The following is a 26,259-nucleotide window of genomic DNA, read 5'->3' on the forward strand; positions in this document are numbered from 1 at the left end:
TATTTGTATAATATACAAAGATAAAAGTTGAAAAACATATACCATGTCAACGTCGTTATCCAAGACGCGGTGTCAACCTAGACACAATCGAGATTTCGTATCTAGAAATAAATCCAATTCATTCTATGAAATCATAATTTAATGTTAATTCGAGAACATGTGTTCCACCTAATATTAATATTTTTAATTTACCTTAGCCGCAATCGAAGTAGACTTTTGCAATTAATGACTTTGTTGGCACTATAAATGCATCCCAACAAAGTTGGAACTCTTCATCGTATCCAATTCTTGAATCGGATAAATTAGGTAGTAGTTATATTTACATTTACATTTACATATACATAAATAATTAATTAATTTCAACCCCAATCTCATATTTTCTGATTTTATGAATGCAGGTTAATCACATACTTGTATATTATTGGTTGATGGAGATCTCAGGCTTCAATAGGTCAAATGATTTGGTAATTACTACTACTACTATAATTTCTATGCTTCCACAACAAATAAACAAAAAACTTAACTCTCTCTTCTCTCTACAATTAATCTTAATTGTGCAGCAATATTGGAATTGGGGAGTAGAGGAGATGATGGCTTGTATGTTTTCCGATGAAGAAAGTAGGCCGGTGAAGCAGTTGAGAAGAAGTTCAGAGTGTTCATCATTTGGAAACACAAATTGTTCATTAAAAGATCGTAACTTAGCTGAGAGAAACAGGAGAGAGAAGATGAGTCTGAGATTCACAGCATTGTCTTCTCTTCTCCCTCCATCCAAAAAGGTATGTCAAACTTCACTCTTGTCTTAATACACATTCATCAATATCATCATGCATTAGTGTTTATGTACTCCATATCGATATAGTTCTTCAACTAATTTATTAATATCTTGATTCAAAATCTAATACCCCCTCTGTTCGTGATTTAATGCCTCATTTTGATACGACACTGATTTTAAGAAATGTAAAAAAAATGAGTGAAAAAAGTTAGTGAAACGAGTTTTCTACTTTTATAATGTGATTGAAATGAATTAGTACGATGCATATAGTTCGTTTTACCAATAATAGTAAAAACGAAATAACACATTCAAGAGTGAGCACCTGTTCACCACAAAATGGCATTATGTGACATTTAATGGCAGACAAAAGGAGTATATGGGATTAGTTTTAGAATTTTCTAACTATCACAACAAGACACCGTCGTACGATGATAATCCGAGATATGCAACGCGGTAATCTTAAATGCAGAAACATACACTACACGATATCTACATTTTAAACTCGTTTTTGTTTTTATATCCTTAATTTTAATCAATCATTTTAATTTTAACTGAGCCACCTAAAAATAGTCACACACATTTAATTGGCAATATGTTAAGCTCTATACTTGAATTTTTTTGAACATTTAATGTTAATTTCAGAGGGACAAGGCTTCTATTCTAGAAGAGGCTATCAATCACATCATACACCTCCAAAAAAAAGTGGACACTCTTGAGAAGAAAATGACCACCAAGAGCTGCCGCCACGGTGGCGGCGGCGGAAACATAAGATCTTGTTCAAATGAGAGGTTATTATGTGCAAATACTCAGCCTTCACTCCCTCTAATCAAGGCAAAAAGCTATGATTCTGAGGTGCTAATCAGTGTTGATCATCACTATGTGAGTAAGAAAGGGGTGTTGGAAAAAATTGTTGGCATAATTGAGAAGCTCCATTTATCAGTTGATAGATGCAATGTTGTCAATTTTGGAAAGTCTGATCTCAACAATATCACAATTATTGCAGAGGTATGCATATATACATGTCATAATATATTGACTTCATTTATCAATTTGTGTAGCTGATTTTGTGTAAAAATTGATTTTGTTGCAGATGGGGGAAGAGTATGGTATGAACATCAAGGAAGTAGTGAATAGATTACATATTGCACTCAAAATATAAATTAACTTCAAGTAGGAAATCATGCATGCATGTATGCTCACATGTGAGCTAGTTAGTAGTTAGATATCGATCGTCCATCAGCAGTGCTCTCGTTTAATCGTTATTAGTATTATTTGTTCTGTTTATAATATTTTTGTTCGAATACCTCAGAATTTAATGTTGATGTCGTTAATTCTACAAATTATTTAAAATTAAAGTTTGATATAGTATCCATTTCTCTATAATTTTAAATATATAAATAAAATATCAAATCGAGCTTCAGTTTTTATGAAATTTAATCGAGCCTGGTATGTGTTTCCACATCGGTGAGACAATTTAACATAGTAGTATATGGCAATCTTTAGTAGTATTAAAATTAACATGGGCCAAGAAATTCCCCTAAAATATTCAATGTTCTTTTAATGGGCCTAATTGTATGGACATTTGCATTTTCATTTTCAATTTTAAAACTTTTGGGCCCATGTATTGGTCTCAAGTCTTTTGGGCTTAAAAGATACATTAACACATTTTTGATCATTTCCATTTTCTCATATCATGTGGTATTCATATATGTAGAAGGTGTTTGAGTGATATACGAGTCAATTACATGCAAAAGTAGTTTAAATAGGCCAAAATATGGTAGATCACACATTTGGGCACCCCACATTCACGGGCTCGTCTATGGTCTCTTCGTCAAATGTCATTTTGGTAATAGTTGTCAACGTATCACGCGGGTGAACCAGTGGTCGTATTAACTAGTATAATGAAAATGCACTTCAAGAATAATGAAAATTAACGATATGTCTAGTATTTTTCGAAGTATTATGTTTGTAAATTAACGAGGAGGCATGTTTTGGTGTATTCGTCGAGTTTGTAATTACTAATTTGCTAGTGAGTAATCATGCTAACCACTTGGCATATACATACATTGAAAACTCATTATTGTACATGGGATTAGTGATAATTCTAGTCTCTAATTTAATCTTCATTAGTCCTTTCATTTCTTTAATTGAATTTATTTCATATATATAAATGATAATGAGATCATACCATATCGTATTATCATAACATAGATAATATCATATCAGAGCAAATCATATCATATCAAATCAGATAATCTTCTTGTTATAAATAACATAAAAGAAATAACCCCATTATATGATTATTACTAGTATAAATTTATAATATAACCAAAAGGTCGCGGTTGTTGATGTTTCGTCTGTCTATTTGATTTATAGTATGCGATTTTCCTTGCGTGCGAAAGATATATACAACGTGTTCTTATTCAATACACTATATATCTTTGCTATTTTTCCAGAATTTTATTTTGTTATTTATTACTCTATGTAAGTACAATCAACGATATACGCATAAAATGTTAATTTTAAAGATACAATGTCGGTTATAATACTATGTTTTTGTGGATAAAATTCAGGAATGACTGAAATTTGTATATCAATGGCTCCTCAAACATATAGTATTAACAATATCCAAATTTTGATCTTGCATCTTATTTTAACATCTGTCAAATAGTAGTATTAAATGAAAAAACTGCTATAGTTCGGCTGGCTTGGAAAATCAGCCCACTTGGCATCTAAAAGACATTTTATACACATTTAATATCTTTAATTATATTTACTTTAATAAAATAAAATCAAGAAATTAATTCACACCCCATGACCCATCAAGATTTGTGTATCCACTTTTGGTGGGAGATCAGTTTTCCAGCTGCGCCCCTTCAAATTTCAAAGCATATAAAAATTAATATCCTTCTTTAATTATTCGGTAAAGAATTTTTTAATTTTTCTGTTGCTTTTACACCCTGACCATAAAGCTATAGCTACCCACTATATATATATATATATATATATATATTATTAATATAAAGATTAATTCATTAAACTAAATATACACGTTTAGGTGCAGTCACACATCATGAGCAAGTTCCATGGATAGACTTTGCAATAAAATAGTTAAAGAGATACCATCACAATTTCTAATTGATGATCATTTCTGTCAAACTTTAACTTATTTTTTATTAATATTGCTAGAATAAGATAAATTAAAGTAGTTTAGAATGCTTTGTCCAAGAAAATTTGAAGGGCAATTAATCCTTCTATTCTCAAACATTTAGCTAATACCATAAATCTAAATTGAATTTCATTTAAAATCTTTATAGATCATGGATATTTCAGCCTTCAGAAACTTAGCTGATTTGGTAAGAAAACTCCTCAAAATTAGCAATAATTCTTACACTATTCTCTATTATTGAGTCATGATTTTATGAAGGAGATGGAGTCTTCATTTCATTACGAATCTTTCGAGCAACCATCTGTATACGATGAAGATCGGCCACTGAAGCAGCTCAGAACGAGCTACCACGTCCCAAGTGCTCTTCAGGTTGATGCTATCCCAACTTATTATGACCACAAACTGCTCAGCATGATGAAGCCTAAAGAGGAAGAAGCGTTCGTCGTGTCTGAGCATGTCGCTCGTTTGTCGTCCACCGACCATTCTTTAGCAGAGAAAAAGAGGAGAGAGAAGCTCAGCCAGAGGTTTGCAGCCTTGTCTGCTCTGATCCCTGGACTGAAAAAGGTGAATAATTAATTAAATTAATTTTATTTCAACATAACCTAATTAATTAATACTATTGTGTAATGATTTGTTTAGATGGACAAGGCTTCTATTTTGGGAGATGCAATTGAGCATATGAAGGGTTTGGAGGAGAGAGTGAAGGGGTTGGAGGAGAGAGCTAGGAAGAGAAGCATTGAGCCAGTGGTGTTTGATGTCAAGAAAGAGGAAGGCGGCGACGACGATTTTCCATTGATTAGGGCAAGGTTTTGTGACAAAGAGCTGATGGTTAGTGTTCACTGCCGGAGGGGGAGAGGTGTGTTTGAGAAAATTGTTGGTGAAGTTGAGAATATGCAGTTTTGTGTTGTTAACAGCAGCCTTATGAGTTATGGGGATTCCTGCCTGAGTATAACACTTACTGCTGAGGTAATGCTCTATCATAGTGTTTGGGTTATGGTAAAAACCTAATCTTTAGTCAAAGTTACAAAGTCTTGCATTGATCAAATAAAGCAGGTTATGGATTCTCATTCTAGTGTATGGAAACTTGTCTAATATGGGTTGTGTAAGACAACATAAATGTGGGGTTTATAGGTTAAATAAGCTCTCTATCTTTGACAAAATAGTCTAATTTTAGGATGAGTACTCATGTTTCATTTATGTAACACTGGTGCTTTCGTTGAGAGGCCTGACGATTGGGTGTAGTGGCTCATTAAGTGGTCATTTAGGAATGAGTAGGTCGTGATCAACGAGGACGAAGAGTCAATTCAGAGTGGTGCGCCGGGGAAGGAGCCAATCTTGACCGGCGAAGACATTGACCTTTTGGAATCGATTGTTACGAACTGTAGGAGCTAAATCGAAAAGATGGCCCAGGGAAAGAATCAACTGTGACCAATGAGATGTTTCCCCTAAGGTGGGTTGATAACGGACTTTAGGAGCCAATTTGGAGTGGTGGCATCGGAAATGAGTCAACCGTGACCAACGAGGCGTTGGCCCCTAAGGCGGGTCGATTGAGATCCATGCAGTGAAACTTGTCCCGACATCTTTTGTGAATTTGCGTAACACAACATATGTTGGGTTTATAAATTAAACTGCACTAAATTGATAAAATAACTGCACTAGCCATTATATGAGTCTAATAGGTCTTTCCTCCTATCACCAACTGGTTTTAGGTAGAGAGGCTCATTAAACTTATAAAGTGTTCCAGTTCTCTCTTTACACCGATGTGATGGTTATATTTTTATTTTTGGTTTCAATCGTCAACAATTATACACTAAGAAAATATCATTACATGCTTGTTCGATGCAATTATTTTGTAGCTTTAATGCAAGAGTGCCGTTATAAAAGTATGAAACAAATAGGTCTTATTTAATCTTAAGTGTGTATGTGTGTGTGTGTGTGTGTTTTAGTACGATGTTTATGGATTAATTCTTGTTTTCTTACAGAAGAAGGACGAAGAAGACAACATGAACATTGAGAAGCTTGTGGAGAATTTACGAGGTCTTCTCAAAATGATCTTGTGAAATATTAATGCATTCCTTGAATTCATAATATCCTTTTTTTTTTCCTTTTCAAAGACCATACAACATATTGCATAAATATATAGTAATAGACATAGTAGATCCCTTTCATAATCTTTGCTTTGCTTTTATATGTACAAATAATGATGTACTAAATCTCATTGATGTAAAGCTCATAATCTTTGCTTTGGCTCATAGTTGAAAATTTCAACTAATGTGAGTGCATATGTTAAAAGTTAAATTAACAAAGTTTGTTTTTATATGATTTTTTTATTCATTCTATAATACAACATTAATCAATTTATATGAGATTTTATCAAATGGAAATATACAAGGGACATTTTTAGTGGAACGACATCTCCTCCATCTTTTACTTTTATTCACCCCGAATTTTCATTTATGCTTTCTTAAATATCGAATAATAATTACAACAATAATAATGATGATATCCAATTACCACAAACTTATTTTAAATTACCAAATTAATAAAATTAATTTTCAACACTTGATAAAATAAAATGTAAAGAAAATTTGTATAATGATTTTAAGATGTTATACAAGAAACATATCAAAACTAATAATATCCCTCAATCAACATATATAAACAACTTTTCTAGTTCTGAAAAACTAATGAAAACTCTTCTAAATTACTCGACAATTGTGATTGGACTATTAATTGAACAACAAAATTAACTACTAATGCTTCTACTTTAGGTCTAATAAGTAGGTTTAATTAAGATGCGGGCTGTGGGACATTTCTATCATGCTTTTGAATGAATGAATCAGAATAATATAAGTGATACTCTAGATTATACCACGTGTACGTCAACAATTTGTAACACTAAAGTTCCTTCATTTAATTTAAATTGTATTATACTTTTTGTGTCTTGTCCTTGATCGAAAAAATATCTCTTTAATTTTATCATATGATCAATCACTTAAATATATCCAATTGAAAGTAGACAAATAGCCAATATAGATATCTAGACATCCTTTGTTGTTGGGCTTCATGGATCATTGTAGCCATAATCAGTTTGATGCCTCGATTTAGTTAAAGAATTAAAAGGGCAGTGGAAGTTCTTGTTAACATATTTTCTTAAATATGTATGTTAATTTACGATTCAATCAAACAGTTCAAAAAAAATTTCTTCCTATTTTTTTAAAAACACAATCAATTAATTAACCTTGAGAAGTAATATAATATCTGTCCTTGAATATAAACAGAGTATTATGCAGTTTCAAATCCTTGAGAGGGTATGAAACGGCATAATTGCGTCTGGAGCTTTATAATGAAGTCAAGCAATATTATTGATTATAAATTTACAATTAAGTCATGCTTTATCATGAAAATTTGTTGGTTGGGATATTATTAATTATAGTACACATATGTATTGGGGAAGTATATGATTCATCTAGAAACTTAATCATACACTATTGAAATAACTATATGTATATACTGTATACAGGATTCCAACTTCCAACTGGAACTCTTCTTATTGTGAGAACACGAAGACCATTTTCAACTCTTGGATTGTGAAGAACTATGGTAATGCGACACTGGATCTGGATGAATGTAATACTTGAATCTCAAGGGTTATAGTATAGGAAAATTTTGTTGTTTTCAATACAATTAATTTTATAATAAATGCAATAAACTTTATATGTCCAGTATAGTGCTCACACGTGGCCAAAGGACTCAGATTCGAGTCCCCCGTGACGCGTCCTTTAAATTTAAATTCATTTACTTATAAAAATATGTATACGTGTGCGCGCGCGCGCTTGTGTTAATTTCGTGAGAGTATAGAATAGAGAACTCTTAAATATTGCCATAACTCATAACTAATTATTAACGGTCATTTGATCATGAAGAATGAAGATCAATGGTTGTGTATCTTAAGGGCATTCACAATGGGGTGGAGGATGCGACGCTCTAAGCCCCGCCCTATGGCTGCCACATTAGCATTTTATCCTCCACCCCTTCCACCTGCAATGAGGCAAACTATAGCTCGCCCTAAGCCCCGCCCTAAGTATTTTATTTATTATTTGGATATTTAAACACTACAATATTTATTTTTTATGTTTGTAAACATATCAATTAGCAAGAATAAATATAAAAACACTATAAATTAAAGGCAAATCCTATTATCAATATTTATCTTTTATTTAAATTTTTTGGGCTTGCAAAAATGAAAAGTTGTCGGAATTCATTATTGAATTTAGAGAGAAATTGAGATGAGGAAGAGAGTGGAGTGAAATGTGTGAAATGAAGTAAAAAAATTGGTGATATATATTAGAAGAAAATACAAAAAAAATTAAAAATTAAAATAAAATGTGTGCATCCTCCGCCCTATAGTCCGCACCTTCTGCAATGGCGGACTAAGGGACGGAGGATAGGCCGGAGGATGCATCCTCCGTGTCATAGTCCGCGGACGATGCTTAGGGCGCGGAGGATAAAATGTGCATCGTCCGTGGTGCTGCAGTGGCAGACTAAGGGACGAAGGATGCATAGTCCGTCGCATCCTCCGGCCCATTGTGGATGCTCTAATAAATAAAGCATTTGGGAACGAACTTCGTGCAGAGATACAAACTCATTTTTCAGTGCGATTAATTTCATTGTATAGACAATAATTAGTGTTGCATTTATGTCACGCATATGAGAATCATTAAGACTTTTTTTTTATCATTTACAATATCTCACCACTAAATTAATTAATTTAATATTTTTCTATTATAAATAAATAATTTGTCAAAAATATAATAAATCCTAAATAATACTAGTAATATTTTTCTAGTATATTATATATAAATTTTAAATTGTACCCTATTTTTTTAAAAATTCGACCCTGACATTCATCTTTTTCTAATAAAAGTGACTATAAACTGAAAATCCGATGATTTGAATACCCATGGCGGGTATTTGGGTATCCGAAAAATATATCGGATAGGATATTGAATATGCATTTGAATTTTTGGGTTTGGGTATCCAGTTTTTTCGGATCGGGTGCCCATGGATACTAGAATTCCAACTCTTACCAACTAGCGTATACAATGCAATATACCATGAATTAATTAGTTGCATTTTGGGGTTCAAAAGAAACTATACATTGATTGCCAAAATCTGTTGGGTTAGTATTGTGACTATAATTATACTATTAATTTATTTTAAATTTAGATTTGTTCCATCATCATAATCCCGAAAAAATTATCCGGTCTAAAAAATAATGATGGATTATCCATCGATCGGATTTGCAATTCGAACCTCCATGTATATTCCTTTTACTAACCACACCTAATTAATAATCTTAATTGTCGGAAGTTTCTTGAACACTGGGATTTGTAAATTAACAAAAGGAACAAGAAGTTTTATTATACATTTGTCACTTGTGCTTTAAATATGAGCTGGTCGCAGTGATTCCAACTTTTAATCTATTGGTTGAATGAAATTAATACAATTAACTTATAAGTTGTCTTATATCGTGTTCAATTATGATTTCTTTTTGGACTCTGGGTGATAATATAATACATTGAGAAAATAATTCAAATACAAATCCTTATTACATCAAAGAAAGGTCTAGAGAAAATTTGAACATCCAAACAAAATCAAGATTAAAAATGATGAGGAAGAATTAAAGCACTTCATTTTCAATTGGAAATTTAAAAAACCACTAAGAAAATTGGAAAATTGGAAAAGGACCCCATTCAAGATTTTATATACTCATCACAAAAAGAATATTTGATTTTAAATTAATTTAAAGAATAGAATAGTAGCTAAGAATCAACTTTTCAACTCTTAAACTTTTACTTTTACTTTTACTTTTACTATATAGTATGCCTTTTGATGCCAGCTTTCAAGAAATTTCCTGTGGTTTTCTAAAGTCTAAATCATTATGCTTCAATGCGTAACTTTTTCTAGCCAAATAAATCTAACCACCGATTCACCGACAGCAAATTTCTTCTTTTAAATAGAGAAAAAAAAAACTTCAATTTACGATAATTAATCACATTGATCAATCCAAAATTAATGTTAACAACATATATATCTCGACTTAAGATCACCTTAATTATCATCTTTAATTTCTTGTACTTTAGTTGTACTATGAATACATCCAAATGTAATTGTAATTAGGAAATTACAGAAAACATTAAAAAAATCATCCAATTAATCAATTGCTCCACCAAATTTTCTATAAAATTAATCTTATTGAATTATTTACATGTCTTACAAGATATGGGCACGGCCTACTTGATTTTAGTACATATAATATGCAGGCTTAATTATCCACCAAATCAACTTGCTAAACCACTAAATAATGGTAACATAATCACATCGTATCCTGTAGACGATACTCCCCTAAATAGTAAATGCGTGTATAAATTAATTATTTGGCTTATTGTAATTAATAATTGGTGTTAATTTAATTTAATTTAATTTGTCTGTTTGCATTAATTTGGTCTTCTTAAATAATTATTGTTACGTGCGCACATATATCACCTATACATAACCACGGCTCATTGTCGCCTAGTGCATAATAAAAATAAATATATACATTTATAGCTAAGAATTTTGAGTTGTAAATGCTGATGACAGACAAGATGCAGGCTGTGGGAGGATCCAAATCCTAAATATGATAGTATATCATGATGATTCCAACACTTCCTGTTGCATAATGTGTTTCCCCCAAATAGATTATAGGGATAATTGATTGCCAACTAAATGATGTTGTAATCTTTCATTTGTTAATTACAATTAAATTAATGAGACATTTTTATATGGGTATCACTTCACATAATATTTTCTAAAAGATTGCCCTAAAAATAGTCTACTTCTCTAGGGATCTCTAAACCGAACCCAATGGTCTCGAATTCAAGTATTCCATGAGAAGTGGGGGTTCATGAGTAGTAAATTAGAAACAGACAACTAAGAAACGTATGATGATATTAGAATTTCTCCTTAAACGTATATGTAAAACTACTCTTCTCAGGTGGATGAGATCGGTAGACGACGTAAAGATATGTTAATTCAGTTTTCTCGTGTTTAAACAACTTTATTCCTAATTTTTTGTTGTCCCATTTCTGATTTAGAATATTTTTTCATAGCTTTTAATCTTATACGAAAGAGAACTACTAGCTACTAAGACACGAATATATGGTGCGGCAAATTTAATGTAGAATATATTCTTACTCTTTATTAGTAAAGCTTGAAATTTTTTTAATACTCACAGAATCTATCGTGACAATTTCCCCCAACTAAGGTGGAAGAAAATATTCCACACTACTCAAAGTAAAAATTAACAAATATACTCCATCCATCCAGCATTTAAAGAGTCATTCTAACTGGGCACGAGTTTTAAGAAATTGTTTGACTTTATAAAAAAAAGTAAAGGGAGAAAGTGAGTGGAATGTGTGACCCATTTAAAGTATTAGTTTTATATTGGATTGTGAGTGTAAAAAGTTGGTGAGATGTGGCATCGGCATACTAAAAGTAGAATAAAATAAATGGTTCTATAAATCGTGGAAAAACCAAAATGGCAAAAGAGTTCTTTGTATCGTGGACGGAGGGTGTACTATATACTCCCTCCGTCCCGCTTAAGATGACACGTTTTCCTTTTTAGCTTGTCCCAACTAAGACGATACATTTCCTTTTTTGGTAACTTTCTCTCTCCAATTAATACACTCAACCACTTTTTCTCACTCCTATTAAAACATCCATCCTTCTTTATCTCTCTACTTTAATACTTACACCACCTTTTCTCTCTCCAAATAAACACTTTAACCAATAACTCCTAAAATCCCGTGCCGACTAAGCAATGTGTCATCTTAGTCGGGACGGAGGGAGTAATAAAATAGGTATTGACACCTAATATCATAGAACTTTCAAAAAGTTGGGTTTTCCCACGAACTTTGAAATTGAAAAATAATATCACGAACTTTATCCTGAGTTTGTTTTTTCCTACCAATGAAAAAGTTAAGGCAAAAATTTTATTTTACGATTTTTTTTTCGTAATTTCTCGACAACAACTTCGAGAGCTTCAAGTTTTTCAATCTTTGAAGATAGTTTTTTTTGAAGCACACCCTCCAAAATTATTCTTCAATCTATTAATATAGGCGAAATTCTTTTATTGGTGGAAAATAACAAACTCAGGGTAAAATTCGCAATATTATATGTCAATTTCAAAATTCGTGGGAAAAACCTAACTTTTTTAATGTTCCATGATATTAGGTGCCAATATCCGATAATAAAAAAAATATCATAAATATAAATATAGTCTAAAGTGTGGATGACGATGTTTCGGACTCAACCCGACCCATTTACCGCACACAAACCTTGACACACGGTTGTAATGGCAATGAAATCATTTGGCCGGAGAGTCAAATCTATTAGTTGACTATTATGAAAAGAACTTTCAAAATTTAATAATTAAACTCTAATTTATATTTTAATCAAGATGAGCATATTTGATCATGTGCCCAAATTGGATTATTTAATATCAATATATGAGTCATCACGATGTGGATAGGAAACCCCCGAGAAATGTGGAGTTAATGAAATTTGATTGGAAATATTACACTACTAATCATCATTATTGGTTACTCTAAATCAAAATTTGTGAAAACCAAATATCTAATCCAAACTAAACCTAATTTAAAATTTTAAAATTTGATTAATTTTTTGAATTTTTTTCAATTTGATTTTAATTTTTTGGTACATTTTGAGTTTTCAAATCGATTCGATTTGGGTGAATAAAAATCGAAGTAGTCATAAATTGAATTTTCATATATATGTTTATATGTACTTTATAGAAAATTACTAATTTTTAGATTTTTGGATTTTCATATCAATGAATAATTTATTGCCACCTCTAATTATTGGTGTGGCTGAAATAAAATGTTGAAATCGAGAAACAAAAACAGGTATGATTATTGGTAAAGCTTTTCCACTAGCAATTTCAAATCCAACTTCTAAAAAGTCTTCAAAAATTCTTAATAAGACAGCTCTACTTGATCGCTGCTTTACACCTGCCTTAAAGTTTTGGATTATCCCATTTTTAGATCCCAATAAAACGGAATTATTACTTTATTACAACAAGTTCATATATAATTGATGAAAGATACGTTGAAATTAATTAAATGTCCACAACGCCAGTTCACATCAGCAGACTTTGCAATAAATTAATGATACAAAGATTACCAAATCACATTAGTTAGACCTATAAAACCAGCACATGTTCTTATCAATTTGAAGAGATTAATTCGTGAGTGGAAAATAACATAAAAAGACAGAAAAAAGTGCGGTTTTGTCCATAGAATTTGGAGGTAAGTTGTTCATTTTTTTCAAAGCTTGAGACTTTATGCCTTGAGAGAATATTGACAATTTTGAAAGGAAAAAAAAAGTCACACAAACTGATTTTTATTTGATTTTTATGCAGGTTACCTTAATTATAAATTTTCTTGTGAAGAAATGGAGATTTCCACCTTCAGAAACATAGCTGATTTCGTAAGAACGATTTTGATTTATTCCAATTTTTACACAATTCATCAAGTAAATTATTTAATTTTTTGTATAATTAATTGCAGGGAATTATGGATGATTCTCTCTTTTTCCAGCAATGGCCAATAATGGATGATTTCAACTCAATTTCTTGTGCTTTTTCGGAAGGGTTTCATCACTCCTACATCCCGAATCCGCCTCTGCCGGACCTCAAGAGGGCGGCAGAGGCGGGCCCAGGCGGGGAGACGCGGCCGTCGAAGCAGCTGAAGCAAGAGAGGATGTCAAATTCACCGCCTCCATTGACAAGCTTTGCACATAGCCCTATTGTGGGAGTTGTGAGGCCTAAAGAGGAGACATGGTTCCCTCGAACCATTGACCAAACCTCGAATAATGTGATCAAGCCATGCCACGGGATCAAGAGGATCAATCCGTCCAACACCAAGCTTGCTCAAGCACAAGATCACATCTTGGCTGAGAGAAAGAGGAGGGAGAAGCTTAGCCAACGGTTCATCGCCTTGTCGGCCCTAGTCCCCGGCCTCAAAAAGGTAAATACGAGGTTTCGATTTCATCTGATTTTGCTAACAAGTTGGATTTAGCCCCAATTCGTATAATAAAGTTGGTATGCAAAATCAGAATTTGATCAAAAATTCATATCCTAATTTCACATACAATTAGTATTTTTTATTTATTTATATAATATCGGCGAATTTTAGTTTTTTTTTTTTTAAAAATAACTGTGTAGAAGCTCTTTCCTTAACAAAAAAAAAAGTTTGAGAAAATTACTGTCTTGCCACTTTGAAATTGAGAATATATAGCTTTAACTAAAACAATTTTCTGCGTCCGCTCGTGTAGATGGATAAGGCCTCGGTTCTTGGAGATGCAATCAAGTACATGAAGCAGCTCCAGGAAAAGGTGAAGGCGCTAGAGGAGAAGGCGAAGAAGACGACCGTGGAATCCGTGGTGTTCGTCAAGAAATACGAGGTGAGCGGTGGAGATGGCACCGGTGATCGGGATTCCTCCAACGAGGCAGCCGTCTGCGAGCCGCTCCCGGAAATCGAGGCGAGATTCTGCGACAAGGATGTGCTGATTAGCATCCACTGCGAGAAGAGGAAAGGGGTTTTGGAGAAAATCGTTGCAGAGATTGAGAAGCTCCATTTGTCAGTTGTCAACAGCAGCGCCATGACTTTCGGAGATTCTTCCCTCAGCATAACAATAATTGCACAGGTATACACCGATGTCGGATATTGTTTGCTTTTTTCATTAGCCAGTACACCCTCCCTCAAACCCTTCGAACCTGTTCAGATATATTGTTGACCTTATTAAAGTTTCAGCACACAGTCGACGATCCAGTCTGATACTATGTTAGAAATCCATTTTAAAACCACTCTCCTAGATATACTGTTGGCTCGGTTAAAGTTTCAGTCTAATTAGTCCATATTATGATCAATTGATGATTGGAATAGTTTAGGAGAATAATAGTGAAATAGTCAGTTCTCTCTTTATACTGATATGTTGGTTTATTTACAGAAGGATGGCAGGTCCAGTGTGAACATGAAGGAACTGGTGAAGAGTCTACGCAGTGCTATCGTATGAAGGAATGCAAGTTGTTGATGGCACGCTGACGATATTTCTATATCTATATAGTCTTTTTACTTGATTTTCCTGTTGAGTAGCTATCCACCATTTTTGATGGCATCGATCATCACCTCTAGAGTTTTGTTATGGGGTTTATTTTGAAGAAGGGTTTTCTTTTTTCCCAACTCTCTCATGAGTTGGTGTTTTTTTCATGGTTCCAAAAATAGTTTTGGCCATGTTTCTATAGATACATACCCTTCTGTTGTAACTACCTCATAGCCTAGTTAGCTAGGGTTTTCATTTTGGTGGATGGTGAGAGACAGGAAGTTAAGGTGGTTGTGTTTTTTGAGACTTTTGAGAATCTTTGTTCTTGATTTGGTCTCTTTATGCTATGTAAAATGTTATCATCACTTGTTTTGTTCAGTAATGATATCTAGCTATGTGTTTCACAATTTGTTGTTTCATAGTTAGAATTAGAAACATGTTACATAAAGATTAATAATCTGCATTTCAGATACAATCATGACCAATTCGTGGAAGATATTTTTTGTAATCAAATTCAAAATTTTACTGTGTTATGCACTAAATACACAAAATTTTATGATTGACACTATAGATGATTGAGTGTTAAAATTTAGCTCTATCACTGGGGTTTATTTCTAATAAATTTACTAATTCAAAGGACATGAATAAAGTAAAACTAGCTCAAATGATAGAAATTATCAAATGTCTTTGAATATCACAAAATTTCAATTAATCCATCTAAATAGTAAATAGTACTATAATAGATTTAACTAATACTGTTTTTATCAATCTAGACTATTCTCAATGTAAACGTCCCCTTGTAATTGTTTGGATATACTTCTAATAAACTTTTAATTGCCACGCAAAAACTATATGCATCCTGCAAACTATAATGAAAATAATAAAAGTTGAAACTTAGAATTTAGAATGCATGAATCCAAACAATTTGTTCACCGCCAAATGCCAATACCAGTCAGAATTATGCATGATAATCGAGAACCCATTAATACAAATTACATGTGCATAACACTATAAAGTTCACGCATAACAAATTCTCAAATAATGTGTACTTATTCGTTGATTTCTTATGCAATAAATTGCCATGCGTTGCCCGCAGGGGCGTAGCGCAGTTGGCAACGGAGTGGTAGATCTTGCTGCAATGAGTCTGGGTTCAAATTCCATTGCTGTCGTGTAGTTGCTTCCATCTCTTAGGCACAAGTGTGAAGCTTTGGGAGATGAGCTTCTGGCAGCCAGTGGGTTAAGGTCTTTCCCTTAACGGACTACTGCGTACCCTGAGTTAACCCCCTCACATATGTCGGACCGGAGTGTGGGGGCCGCCAAAGCAACGCAATCGCCTTTTTTGCTACAATGAATTGCCATGCGTTAGCTGATATTCATAATTCGTATTTATGTTTAATTCTCAGTTCTCACAAATATTTATCATATCACTTGATCTCTCTCCTATACATATATAATATTTTTATTGATAAAACGTTTTTATACATTTGATAATAGTGAAATTTATAGTGGCATATGATGAGACGGGCAGGGACCCGAACTGGAAATTGGGAACATACTACAGTAACTTACAATCAATTCAAAATATGAAATGCGAGAAATTGGAAGATACTACTTCCGTCCTGGATAATTCGGGTCACTTTGATCGAACATGGGTTTTAAGAATTGTAATGAAAAGTGGGTTGAAAAAGTTAGTGAAATGTGAGTCCTACCTTTATATATTAGTTTATAATAAAATGTGAGTAGGAATGAGTTAGTGGAATATGAGGTCTTCTACCAAAAATGGTAAAAATGGAAAACTGAAACGAATTATCCGGGACGGAGGGAGTATGAAATTGGAAGAGATAGTTTTGTAGAAACTAATCCCTCTGTAAGTTATATGACCCATTTCTTTTTTGCATTTGTTTTGAACAAATAAAAATAAATAGTTAAAGCGAAGATAAATTAAAGTAAGAGAGAGAATAATATAGAATAAATTCTCCTCTTTATTTTTTCTCTTATTTTACTTTTTCTCCATTTTCTCTATTTATTATTATCATTTTCCCAGAACACATGTAAAAAAATGAATCATCTTGACTGGAACGGAGGGAGTACTATGTTAGATATGATGTTGTCATATATTAAGAACTCAAAAAATGTTGGGGAACTAAGAGTCACTATGCGTTCGAATGCATGGCATATTTGTACTAATTAATTTTAATTAGTAATTTAATTATAAAATTTTAATTAAAACCCTAACTAACCCATAATTAAAATAGATGCATGTTGATCGTCCAAATTACTCGACCAATATACTTATTCTATAGTTCACGTTGATTGGTCTAGGCATTGTCAATTGGTAGATTATAAAATTGTTGGATTAATTAGAAAAAAATACATTGGCTCCTAATTATAGATGTATATAGTGTGAAAGCTTATGCAACTTAATTAATAATACAGATTAATTTATAAGAGGTAGTTGAATATACCTTTAAAGAGACCAGCACAATCACAATCAACAAGCATACACGCAAAAATAAACAAATTAATTAACAAAGATAATGAACATGATGTGATTGATTAATTAGCATGGCAATATTGCAGTATTTTTTTTTTTATCTAACATTAGTATAGAAAAGGTTATTAAATAATGATTTCTTCTTCTTTTTCTACAATTTATTTATATACTGTATTTAGTAAAAAAGTTAACTAATTAGATTTTTTTTTTCTCAAACAAAAGTTAATTAGATTATCAGTATAGATTAATTACCAAATCTTGAAGGATCCATTTGGGGTTAATACGTCATATCCAATGTTATGTGTTTATTGCGACAGTTTAATACTTTAATTCTACAATTTGCAAATTGTGTGATTGAATTATTGGTAAGAAATAGTCATCACCTAATTTTACAATTATATTAAATCACAAGGCACTAGTGGCCGGAACTAAACTAAAAGTTATTCAAAAATACAATTATTAGGTAAATTATCATTTCATTACCAAGAATATTTGTATAAGAATTTACATAAAATTTGGATAAATTTAAAGATTCTATAAAAAATAAAAAGTGTAAAAATAGACCTGAAAAACATATATCGAATAATAAACAAACTAAGAATATAATGAATATGCTACCATATATGTGCAGACAAAATAAATGTTCCATCTGTAGACAACAGAATGTCTTCTTTACTGCATAATCTAATAATAATTTTTAATTTTATTTTAAAATGAATATTAGAAGTCGATCCCTATTATTTTGCAATTATCTTGTGAATTATGCTAATCAAATGTCTTTGGCTATCTATAAAGAGACAGAGTCTTGTCGTTTTCAAAATCCAACGCTCTATTATAAAACTTATAAAAAAGAGTAATAAAAGTCCCTATTATTTTGCAATATCTCGTGAATTATGCTAATGCTAATCAAATGTCTTAAGCTATCAATAGAGACAAAGCTTTGTCGTTTTCAAAATCCAAATAGATTGATAATTAATTAATAATGACTCCTATATTTAACTATGTCTTAATCCCAAGAAATTGACTCGACGAATTCAAATTGCTTACAGATCTTGATGTAAAAAATTAAAGAATTGTGAATTTTTTAATTCGTAATACAATTATTATTATGTTGAGATATCACTGTCCATGTATTTATTAAAGCACGATTACTTGATTTGAAAATCAAGTTAAACAATTTTTTTATTTAGTTGAATATTAATTAATATGTGTGAATGTGAGTGGAAATGCGGCCATTGGCATATAGTCAAACGTTGAAGACATTAACGAAAGTAGTAAATAATTTTTTGTAATGAACAAAATGTGCTTTATAATTATTTTAATTACGATTTGTTTAGTAAAATTTGGATAAATGTTATTAGTATATTAGTTTAGCCTTACACTGTTACGCACACTTGAAGTCACTATGACGATTTTTTTTATAATTAAACTATACTACTAAGTAGTACTCGTATATATAATTCATGTTCTAGAAGATGCTACAACGACGTATCTATTTATGTCTTATGATGAAAGTTTTAATTTTTGGGAAATAATCGGCTGATTAGATAATTTTGTATATTTACCACTCTGCATCATTGTTTTGTAGTTTTCTAGATTATATAGTGATATAGTAATTGTTATTTTACATTGTGACCGTAGAAAATACATCTCATTGTAGGCAGTCAAATATATTATTGTCATCATATATACTTTGAAAAGAACAGACATCAATAATGGTCATGTATATCTTCATATAATAGTTCACATTGGTTATTTTGTTTCATATAATGAATTTTTATTTCATATAGTGAATTTTATTGATCCAAACTCTAGTGTACACGTTTTAATAAAATTAGGTAGTGTATTTTGTTAGCGAATAAATAACCCCCATTTTATTGTTTTATGGGATAATTGGCATTTAATTATAAATTTTCATTGACTTTAAGTTGATTCCATAACTTTTCAATGTTTTACGATTGTCCTTAATAGTCCAAATCAAAACTAACGAGGCAAAATCATTGTCGCAATAAAATTACGTAGTTTTGGCTATACAATGAAAATATAATAATGTTATCTTTCAGTCACATCATATTTAATAATATAAATTAATATTTTGAACATCGTGGATAATTGCATAATATTGAAAAATAATTGTTTTATCGATTTTAATAGTTATGGAAGCATAAGTCGTCAAATTTATACTCCCTCCGTCCGTGAATATTATCCAGTTTTGCTATTTTGATTCGTCCATAAAAAATTGTCCACTTCTCCTTTTTTATTATTTTTGGTAAACAGATCACACTTTCTACAAACTCTTTATACTCATATTTTATTATAAAACTAATATATAAATATGAGACTTTTATTCCATTAACTATTTCAACTCGCTTTTCTTCACATTTCTTAAAATCCGCACCGAGCCCAAGTTAAACTTGAATAGTATTTCATGGACGGATATAATTTAAATGTAATCATCCTTTACTATATTGATTAGTTAATTAATATCGAGAATTATATTTCTTAGTAGTAACTATTATTGGGCTCTATTATGAAAGAAATAGTTATTGATTACTGGATTTGGACTATAAATTTGAAATGGGCCTTTGGTAGAGACGTATATAAATTTTTAAACAGTAAATATAAATAATACTTTAAATTAATGAGATTTGATTTGCTAGCACTCAAAAATAGCGACTCGTGAGCTTTTCACAATATATATATATATATATATATATATATATATATATATATATATATATATATAAATGTTCGGTTGGGCGACACTATGTGGGCGTGAGGTGAGCGACTGCTGATGTGTTCAATAAACTTTCATTTGTTTAATGAATTTCCTTAAATATTCTCTCTTTATTTTATTGTAGTGGGGCCTTCAATTTTCTCTCTCACACGCTATTCTTCTTCTTCAACCATACGAGTGATAGCTCCACAGATCTTCAAATGAAGCAATACTAAAAAGTATATTTTGCTTGTTATTATATGATTTTATAGGCAATTAGGACCATGTAATTTTTGGCTTTTGATAGACTCCTGCAAAAGTCTGGTAGTCATCTTCACTATCCCCTTCCTACCCACCTTCTTATATGCAAATTATACTTTTTTTTGAATTTATTGAAAATTATATCCTCAATCTTAAGATTGAACAATGGGCTATTATTATCATCGACATGATTGCAAAAATTTGATTTTGGTTGTCGAAGGGAAAGAAACGAGTTCAAATGGAGATGACCATGGATGTCTCTTTACAAAGCGCAATTTTTATAAAATAAAATTGCAAAAGTTATCTGGTTTTAAAGAAATTTTATGATTACTTAAGTAGAAACTTGTGAAAATTAACTGCATAAAAGTATTTGGTTTCCAATTGATTAGGAATATTTGACGGTCGTTAAATCCAGGAAGCAAAGCATTGATTCCATGGTGAAAAAACACTCACTGGTCACTCGTATGGAGAAGAAGAATGTGTGTGAGAGAGAGAGAGAGAATTGAAGGCCCACTACAATAAAATATACTACTAAAGAGAGAGAATATTTAAGGAAAATTCAGTAAATAAATAAAGTTCATTGAACACGTCAGCAGTCGCTCACCTTACGCCCACATAGTGTCGCCCAGCTCAACATTTCTCTATATATTTTTAATCTTTTTCTCAATCTGAAATTCTGCAGTTTTAGATTTTGAAAGGGAAATTGGTCTCTAAAATCATGAACTTTGCCTAAAATTTGGTATTTCCCATGAACTTTGAAATTGGTATATAATATCACGAACTTTGCATTTTGTTTGGTATTTCCCGAACTCACTCAAATAAGATATATTCATCAAAATCTTATTTAACATAGGCAACCGTGATATGTTTTATAATATTTGAAATCACTTTTTAAGTTCATAACATGTAGCATAAAAAGTCACGTTGAAAACCACGATGATTTAATTGTGTCAAGTATGATAAAAGCCTCGTAAGTTAGTCAAATATAGTAATAAATATGCCGTGGAAAATACCAAATAAAATGCAAAGTTTGTGATATTATATACCAATTTCAAAGTTCATGGGAAATACCAAATTTTAGGCAAAGTTCATGGTTCTAGAGACCAATTTCCCATTTTGAAATGAGCGCTCAGGATATCAATTATTTTGAATCCGATATTTATTTTCTGAAATATAAATAATATTTTAAATATTCTCCCTCCCTTTTTGAATCCGATACCCGCCACCCTCTCACTCTGATCGACGTCGCCGATCGCCGTCTCCGCCGCCGCGCTTCCAACGCCGCCTCTCTTACTGCGCTTCCGTCTTCGCCTCCCCCATCCGATCCCTCTCGTACTGGCGAACGCAATAGTATCAGTGTACTTGAAGGTATCCTTCAATATCTCCGGTGTTATTTTATGTGCCTTTGCGATTATATGCGATTTTGATTTGTAATTTCGTTATAAATTGAGTGAGGATTTGCTTGAGACCTTGAAACTGGAATATGTCGTCTTAATTTCGAAGTTTCATTCACAATTTGATTTCCCTTTGCGCATCCCCAAATCGTCGTTTTGATCGATGATTGGCCCGCTGCTAGAAATGATGCTTTGATTGTTAAATTGATGCAGACATTGAGGCTATCCAATACTTGTGTGGGTTTGAGCACTGATACATTTATTTAGTAATTGTTCGGTGTGAATGGTGAAATACTTGCTGAATTACAGTGCCAACATTTTTCGTGGGGATTATCTTTAGATATGTAGTTCATTTTCCCCCTTTTTTGTCGCTAGACGCATGCTTTAGTACGTAGTTTGAGCGAATACTCGCATTCTGTTGTGTTTTCCAGAAATATAATATGCTCATTAACTATGTGTTTATTGTTGAACTTGGTGATATTAGGCAAAATTTTTTAGAAGGTAATGGATGGGAAGGACATCCAATCAGATCTCCATGCCCTTAAAAGTCTCTACGGCCTTCTCCAAAAAGATGAAGGCGAAGCATCAGACCCTGGCTCTGATTCGGTACTGTGTTATGCTTATTGAGATTATCCTGCTCATGTTATCTCTAATTTCAGATTATGACTGCTTTTGCCGAATCAAATTGTGTATACATATGTTTACATTCTTTCTTTGTAGGTACTTTTTGTTCTATATCCTTTTGTTTTTCCGGTAATAATAGGCCAGCTTGAAGTGAACTTGAAGCTGTTAAAAATGGAGTAGTTTAGTTTTAAGGCTGTTAAAAATGGAGTAGTTTAGTTTTTTGTACTTATTTTAGTAGTGTTTCTGTGTACCTGGTAAGAAAATGTAGCTGCTTGCATACAAGTAAAAACACAAGGGTCTTAGGTGGTTTTCAGAGTTTGCCTTCTTCATTCATTCAGGATAATCTTTCCATGTGTATGGAGGCTTGACTATCTTTTGTCATTTGGACAGCTAGATTCGCATTCGCGGGTTATCTTAAAGAATCTTTTGGATTTGGCGACTAAGAGAGTCCTCAAGACACATTCAGAAGTATGTATGCTCACTTTCTCTTTTATGTTTAGGTCCAAATGTAAGGATCTGTTCAGTTTATCCCTGTAAACATATCAAACTAGTTCTCTGATCAAGTGCTGCTACAGGTCATTGCAGGTCAAGCCGAAACATCAGGGGCACTTTCACCTGTTCGGCTTCAGCAACTAGATGAGACATCCTCTGAGGAACGACCTACTTCACGTTCAAGATTGTCATTAGCCGCAGAAGGTGATCAAAGTTTTAATGGCAGAAATACTCCTGACTGGAGTCAAGCAGGTGCTACGGAACACTCAATTCGTAGAGTGCCTTCAATTGGGCAGAAACGTTGCAGGGTTTGTCAAAGGAACACTGTCAAACAACTTGGATCCACAGGGGAGACTCATTTTCATGAACTGACTCAGAACTCAAACACATACGCTGATCATCAGCATCGGCAGGATAATGTTGAGAACCGTGAGAAAGAAGTTGGATGGTTATCAATTCGCGTGTCGGATGACTCAAAATATGAGAAGCGGAGGCAGAGGCCGTCCGATTTGAACGTAGTTGGAGATGCAGATTCATCTAATAGAATGGAAACTGACATCTCAAAAATGAGCCATTCTAATATGCAAACCATAAGTAAAGCTGATGTACCTGACTGCTTATCTCAAGAAGCCTCCAAAGCAATCAAACAGATTGAATCATGTATGTCCGCATTGCATATGGGAGCAGATCACTTGGACTTGTATGAGAAGACGTCTTCTTCTTCTCAACTGCAGACTCGCGTTCGAGAAACAGAGTCAACTGTGACAAAATATGATGCAGTTCCAAGCATTGGAACGAGTTTAGGTGAGAATCTGATGACCAGAAATAATCTGTTGTCTGAAATTTCTTACTTGAGAATCTAACGACCGTGTCTGAAATTTCAGGCCAAAGGGATATGGACGATTTCGTTTATCCAATGCATCAACTGTCTAGAATGTCAGCAGAAGAGGGAAACCAGCCACATTTCTCCTCGATTCAAAGGTACAAGACGGCTCAGCCTACTAAGGCTGTGTTGAAGCAATCAAAAAACAAAATCATCCAGAATGAACCAGTTCCGTACACTGAAGTCTTAGACCTATCAGAAGAGTCGACCGACAGATTCAGGTTTCCGACAGAGAAAGTAAATAAGATTTATGTTCAGAATCTGAATGCCTTTGTGGAGACAATCGAGCCAGGGAACTTGATAGTGAGTTCCAATGGTTATGTTCCTGGTGGTGTTACACTAATTCCGAATCAGACATCCTATGTTACCCCTTGTTGGCCAGCCACTTCTTCTGCTTCTAACATTGAGAGTATTTGTCAAAGCCGAACTGTCGTGGAGGACAAAGAAAGCAAGCCATTTGTCAGCTTCGCGAATCCAAAAAACCATCCACCTGTCACAAATAAGAAAGTGACTCGCCTTTTACCGAGCTCAGGCTTCCATGGAAATCAGTCGGATGCACGGGAAAAGGCTGGTGTTGGAAAGAACAGGCACTACACAGCTGGAGGAAGGACTTCTTTGCAGAATAAAGAATCAGTCGATACAGCTACTGACTCGTACTCCAGCTCGAGCAGTCAGCAAACAAGCAGTCGTGATAGCAATAGTGAAGATTATTCGGTGACAGATGGAAGTAGAGAGCCTCAGTATGTTACTTCGAGTAAAAGCAGTGAAAGTTGGGATTCCCCTCTGTCACATGGAAGTGCCAGTGAGGAAGATGTTTACTCCTCATCTAGCAGAGAGGGAGCTAGTGAATCGACTGCCAGTAGCAGCAGTAGAAACGAGGAGTACTCATCGTCTGAACAGCCAATCCGAAGCAATGCAACGGCCAAGCGCTCTACAACAAAGAAATCAGGCCCAAGCAAGGTCGGGAAGGCTGGCGCGACCCTTAAAAAGCAAACTGGGATACTGAAGAGGCTGAAAGATAAGCTGGCGCTAGTCTTCCACCACCACCACCACCATCATCATCACCACCACCACCACCATAATCGCGGTGGTCATACTAAAGATGACACAAATATGAGCCGTAGCTCCTCCTTAGACAAGCACAAAGGGAAAGCCGCAAGCCCTAAAAGACATGATGACGCGCATGGAGGAGCAAAGGCTGTTGAAAAGATTGGAAAATCCAAGACTGGTGAGAAAAGGCAGAAGAGTAATTTCGGTGGGCTGATGGGAGGTCTGGTGAGGCACGTACGACACTCAAAGAAGCCGAAACGAGAGAAAGGTACGAGTGAGTTTGGGCAGAAGAGGACAGTGAAGAAGTCTCACTGGTGGAAAGTGCTGCAACACCATCAACAATCCAAGTTGCACCACAAAGCTCATTTGAAGCTTGGACTAGGTAAGAAAAAAGCTCGCTTAAAAGCTCTCCCTACAATTGAATGATACCACACTTAGCTACTAAAACATGATTATGTGATCATAGTTATATATACTTATGTATGATACATATATGTGTGTGTGTATATATACATAGACTATGTAAATCCAGACTAGTACTTTTGTGCAATCTTCTGTAAAGCGTGGTAGTTGGTAAATCCTGACTTAGTACCTTTATCATAATCTTCTGTGAAGCATAGTGTTTTACTTCTTTTTCTCTTTATCACAAATGAAAGAGTATAATTTTTTAGTTTCAGATATATTGCTAGTCTTGTTTTAGTTGGTACATTGAGTGTATAGCGAGCTATTGCTTGTTTGTTAAACATTTTGTTAATGAATTCAACTGTTTTACAATATATACAATTCATTTTCTTGATAAATGAACTATTACTAGAGATTGAAGAAATTCTGAAGCCTGTGCAAAAACAAATATGGCCTAGTCACCCTAGTGGCATTCTGCAGAGCTGATCCTTTCCATTTTATTTGTCTATTCTTGTAACATGCCAGCTTTTTATCTTATTTTGACTTTTATTGGAGTAGCATATTTTTTGTAAAATATCTAAAGATTATTATTATTATTATTATTATTATTATTATTATTATTATTATTATTATTATTATTATTATTATTATTATTATTATTATTATTATTATTATTATTATTATTATTATTATTATTATTATTATTATTATTATTATTATTATTATTATTATTGTTATTATTATTATTATTATTATTATTATTATTATTATTATTATTATTATTATTATTATTATTATTATTATTATTATTATTATTATTATTGTCAATTCGTTGT

General features: G+C 32.9%; 4 protein-coding genes across 4 annotated transcripts; all 4 read left to right on the top strand.

The window, feature by feature from the left end:
• The first annotated feature begins 590 nt into the window (after positions 1-590).
• On the top strand, positions 591-1,931 carry LOC125220621 (transcription factor bHLH25-like). Its single transcript, XM_048122776.1, has 3 exons — positions 591-776; positions 1,415-1,777; positions 1,863-1,931. Exons 1-3 carry the CDS (start codon positions 591-593, stop codon positions 1,929-1,931), a joined length of 618 nt encoding a protein of 205 aa, XP_047978733.1.
• Positions 1,932-3,988: 2,057 nt separating this feature from the next.
• Positions 3,989-6,218, top strand: LOC125224291 (transcription factor bHLH25-like). Its single transcript, XM_048127669.1, has 4 exons — positions 3,989-4,128; positions 4,200-4,505; positions 4,581-4,907; positions 5,924-6,218. Exons 1-4 carry the CDS (start codon positions 4,093-4,095, stop codon positions 5,999-6,001), a joined length of 747 nt encoding a protein of 248 aa, XP_047983626.1. The 5' UTR covers positions 3,989-4,092; the 3' UTR covers positions 6,002-6,218.
• A 7,010-nt stretch (positions 6,219-13,228) lies between these two features.
• Positions 13,229-15,514, top strand: LOC125219733 (transcription factor bHLH25-like). Its single transcript, XM_048121784.1, has 5 exons — positions 13,229-13,312; positions 13,426-13,493; positions 13,574-14,032; positions 14,340-14,711; positions 15,015-15,514. Exons 2-5 carry the CDS (start codon positions 13,458-13,460, stop codon positions 15,078-15,080), a joined length of 933 nt encoding a protein of 310 aa, XP_047977741.1. The 5' UTR covers positions 13,229-13,312; positions 13,426-13,457; the 3' UTR covers positions 15,081-15,514.
• Positions 15,515-22,476: 6,962 nt separating this feature from the next.
• LOC125220622 lies at positions 22,477-25,652 on the top strand. The gene is made up of 4 exons (XM_048122777.1): positions 22,477-22,578; positions 22,987-23,064; positions 23,172-23,892; positions 23,973-25,652. Exons 1-4 carry the CDS (start codon positions 22,477-22,479, stop codon positions 25,445-25,447), a joined length of 2,376 nt encoding a protein of 791 aa, XP_047978734.1. The 3' UTR covers positions 25,448-25,652.
• Positions 25,653-26,259: the final 607 nt, after the last annotated feature.

This window comes from Salvia hispanica, chromosome 4 (genome assembly GCF_023119035.1).
Source record: "Salvia hispanica cultivar TCC Black 2014 chromosome 4, UniMelb_Shisp_WGS_1.0, whole genome shotgun sequence".
NCBI classification, from domain to species: Eukaryota; Viridiplantae; Streptophyta; class Magnoliopsida; order Lamiales; family Lamiaceae; genus Salvia; species Salvia hispanica.

What these genes read in the sequence shown, in the direction of transcription:
- LOC125220621 (XM_048122776.1), top strand. Translation starts at nt 591, where the DNA reads ATGGCTTGTATGTTTTCCGATGAAGAAAGTAGGCCGGTGAAGCAGTTG. An exon ending in TTCTCCCTCCATCCAAAAAG is followed by an intron (nt 777 to 1,414) that starts GTATGTCAAACT and finishes TGTTAATTTCAG; the next exon opens with AGGGACAAGGCTTCTATTCT. An exon ending in ATATCACAATTATTGCAGAG is followed by an intron (nt 1,778 to 1,862) that starts GTATGCATATAT and finishes ATTTTGTTGCAG; the next exon opens with ATGGGGGAAGAGTATGGTAT.
- LOC125224291 (XM_048127669.1), top strand. Translation starts at nt 4,093, where the DNA reads ATGGATATTTCAGCCTTCAGAAACTTAGCTGATTTG. An exon ending in TGATCCCTGGACTGAAAAAG is followed by an intron (nt 4,506 to 4,580) that starts GTGAATAATTAA and finishes TGATTTGTTTAG; the next exon opens with ATGGACAAGGCTTCTATTTT. An exon ending in GTATAACACTTACTGCTGAG is followed by an intron (nt 4,908 to 5,923) that starts GTAATGCTCTAT and finishes GTTTTCTTACAG; the next exon opens with AAGAAGGACGAAGAAGACAA.
- LOC125219733 (XM_048121784.1), top strand. Translation starts at nt 13,458, where the DNA reads ATGGAGATTTCCACCTTCAGAAACATAGCTGATTTC. An exon ending in TCAGAAACATAGCTGATTTC is followed by an intron (nt 13,494 to 13,573) that starts GTAAGAACGATT and finishes AATTAATTGCAG; the next exon opens with GGAATTATGGATGATTCTCT. An exon ending in GCATAACAATAATTGCACAG is followed by an intron (nt 14,712 to 15,014) that starts GTATACACCGAT and finishes GTTTATTTACAG; the next exon opens with AAGGATGGCAGGTCCAGTGT.
- LOC125220622 (XM_048122777.1), top strand. Translation starts at nt 22,477, where the DNA reads ATGGATGGGAAGGACATCCAATCAGATCTCCATGCCCTTAAAAGTCTC. An exon ending in CAGACCCTGGCTCTGATTCG is followed by an intron (nt 22,579 to 22,986) that starts GTACTGTGTTAT and finishes TCATTTGGACAG; the next exon opens with CTAGATTCGCATTCGCGGGT. An exon ending in TCCTCAAGACACATTCAGAA is followed by an intron (nt 23,065 to 23,171) that starts GTATGTATGCTC and finishes GTGCTGCTACAG; the next exon opens with GTCATTGCAGGTCAAGCCGA.